The sequence below is a fragment of the Mizuhopecten yessoensis genome, unplaced genomic scaffold, assembly GCF_002113885.1.
Source record: "Mizuhopecten yessoensis strain PY_sf001 unplaced genomic scaffold, ASM211388v2 scaffold712123, whole genome shotgun sequence".
In the NCBI taxonomy this organism is placed as follows: domain Eukaryota; kingdom Metazoa; phylum Mollusca; class Bivalvia; order Pectinida; family Pectinidae; genus Mizuhopecten; species Mizuhopecten yessoensis.
In genome coordinates, this window is record NW_018477965.1 from 1 (window position 1) to 1761 (window position 1761).

At 38.1% G+C, this 1761-nt stretch overlaps 1 protein-coding gene across 1 annotated transcript; it reads left to right on the forward strand.

The window, feature by feature from the left end:
• Positions 1 to 768: 768 nt before the first annotated feature.
• On the forward strand, positions 769 to 1743 carry LOC110440850 (coiled-coil domain-containing protein 151-like; the record flags this gene model as incomplete). Its single annotated transcript, XM_021483974.1, has 2 exons — positions 769 to 921; positions 1588 to 1743. Coding segments are annotated over exons 1-2 (303 nt in total), but the record flags the coding sequence as incomplete, so codon positions are not given.
• Positions 1744 to 1761: the final 18 nt, after the last annotated feature.

Sequence of the window (1761 nt, forward strand, 5' to 3'; positions counted from 1 at the left end):
GGTCAGGGGTTATAGTCTGTATATAATGTTACATTGGTCAGGGGTCATAGTCTGTATATAGTGTTACATTGGTCAGGGATTATAGTCTGAGTATAATGTTACATTGGTCAGGGATTATAGTCTGTATATAGTGTTACATTGGTCAGGGTTTATAGTCTGTACATAATGTTACATTGGTCAGGGGTTATAGTCTGTATATAAAGTTACATTGGTCAGGGGTTATAGTCTGAGTATAATGTTACAGTGGTCAGGGGTTATAGTCTGTATATAATGTTACATTGGTCAGGGGTTATAGTCTGTATATAATGTTACATTGGTCAGGGGTTATAGTCTGTATATAATGTTACANGGGGTTATAGTCTGTATATAATGTTACAGTGGTCAGGGATTATAGTCTGTATATAATGTTACATTGGTCAGGGATTATAGTCTGTATATAGTGTTACATTGGTCAGGGGTTATAGTCTTGAGTATAATGTTACATTGGTCAGGGGTTATAGTCTGAGTATAATGTTACAGTGGTCAGGGGTTATAGTCTGTATATAATGTTACATTGGTCAGGGGTTATAGTCTGTATATAATGTTACATTGGTCAGGGGTTATAGTCTGAGTATAATGTTACATTGGTCAAGGGTTATAGTCTGTATATAATGTTACATTGGTCTGGGGTTATAATCTGTATATAATGTTACATTGGTCAGGGGTTATAGTCTGTATATAATGTTACATTGGTCAGGGGTTATAGTCTGAGTATAATGTTACAGTGGTCAGAGGATGCTGGAGGAGTTCCAGGGCCAGCTACAGAAGGAGCAGGGTAGACAGGAAGAGACGGAGGAGACACTCCACAGGAATAGCACCATCATGGTGTCCGTGAAGGCTGGAGTGGAACACCTCACTGACAAACTACACCATCTAAAAGCTGTAAGTCACAAACTACACCATCTAAAAAGCTGTAAGTCACAAACTACACCATCTAAAAGCTGTAAGTCACAAACTACACCATCTAAAAAGCTGTAAGTCACAAACTACACCATCTAAAAGCTGTAAGTCACAAACTACACCATCCTCTATACTCCAGGGGTTACGCTGATTTTCAAACTCTCTGTCCCCCTGGAATATGTCATAGCTAAATTGAAGACTCAGCTTGCACCATTCTGTGGATAAATGAGAAAGCTAGTTTCATCCTTTGATGTACATCAGAAGAACCTGTTGGTCAGGTAACGGTAAAACTGACAGGCTTTGAAGTCGGGTGTCGCTCCTCTGTAATCTTCAAACGACAAGTATCAGCATAAGCAACACAAACAACACCATCTCAAAGCTGTGAATCATAAACTACACCATCAGGGCTGTAAGTCACAAATAACACAATGTCAAGGCTGTCAACTTGTTCAAGTATAATGATATAAATGTGATGTATGTGAAAGAAACAAGATGTGTAGTTAAATAAATAAATATTTGTTATGAAGTCATGAATTCCTAATTTGATATCTGTAAAGATAAAATAAGGATAATTAAATAGTATGCAACGTAACAATATAATAAAATATTGAAAACAATGAGTTATCTGACAAACATTTGAATTTGTAGAATAAGGGACATGTTCCAACAGCTCAGATTGCTCCAACGTCGGACGAGTATGTCCTGGACCAGTTGTCTTTGTGTGAGGAGAAGCTGCTCAAACTTCTGGAAGAACTGGATGGCAAGGAAATCAACGAGATCTCTAAACAGATGGAGGAGGAGGAGGTGAGTAGTGTAGGGGAG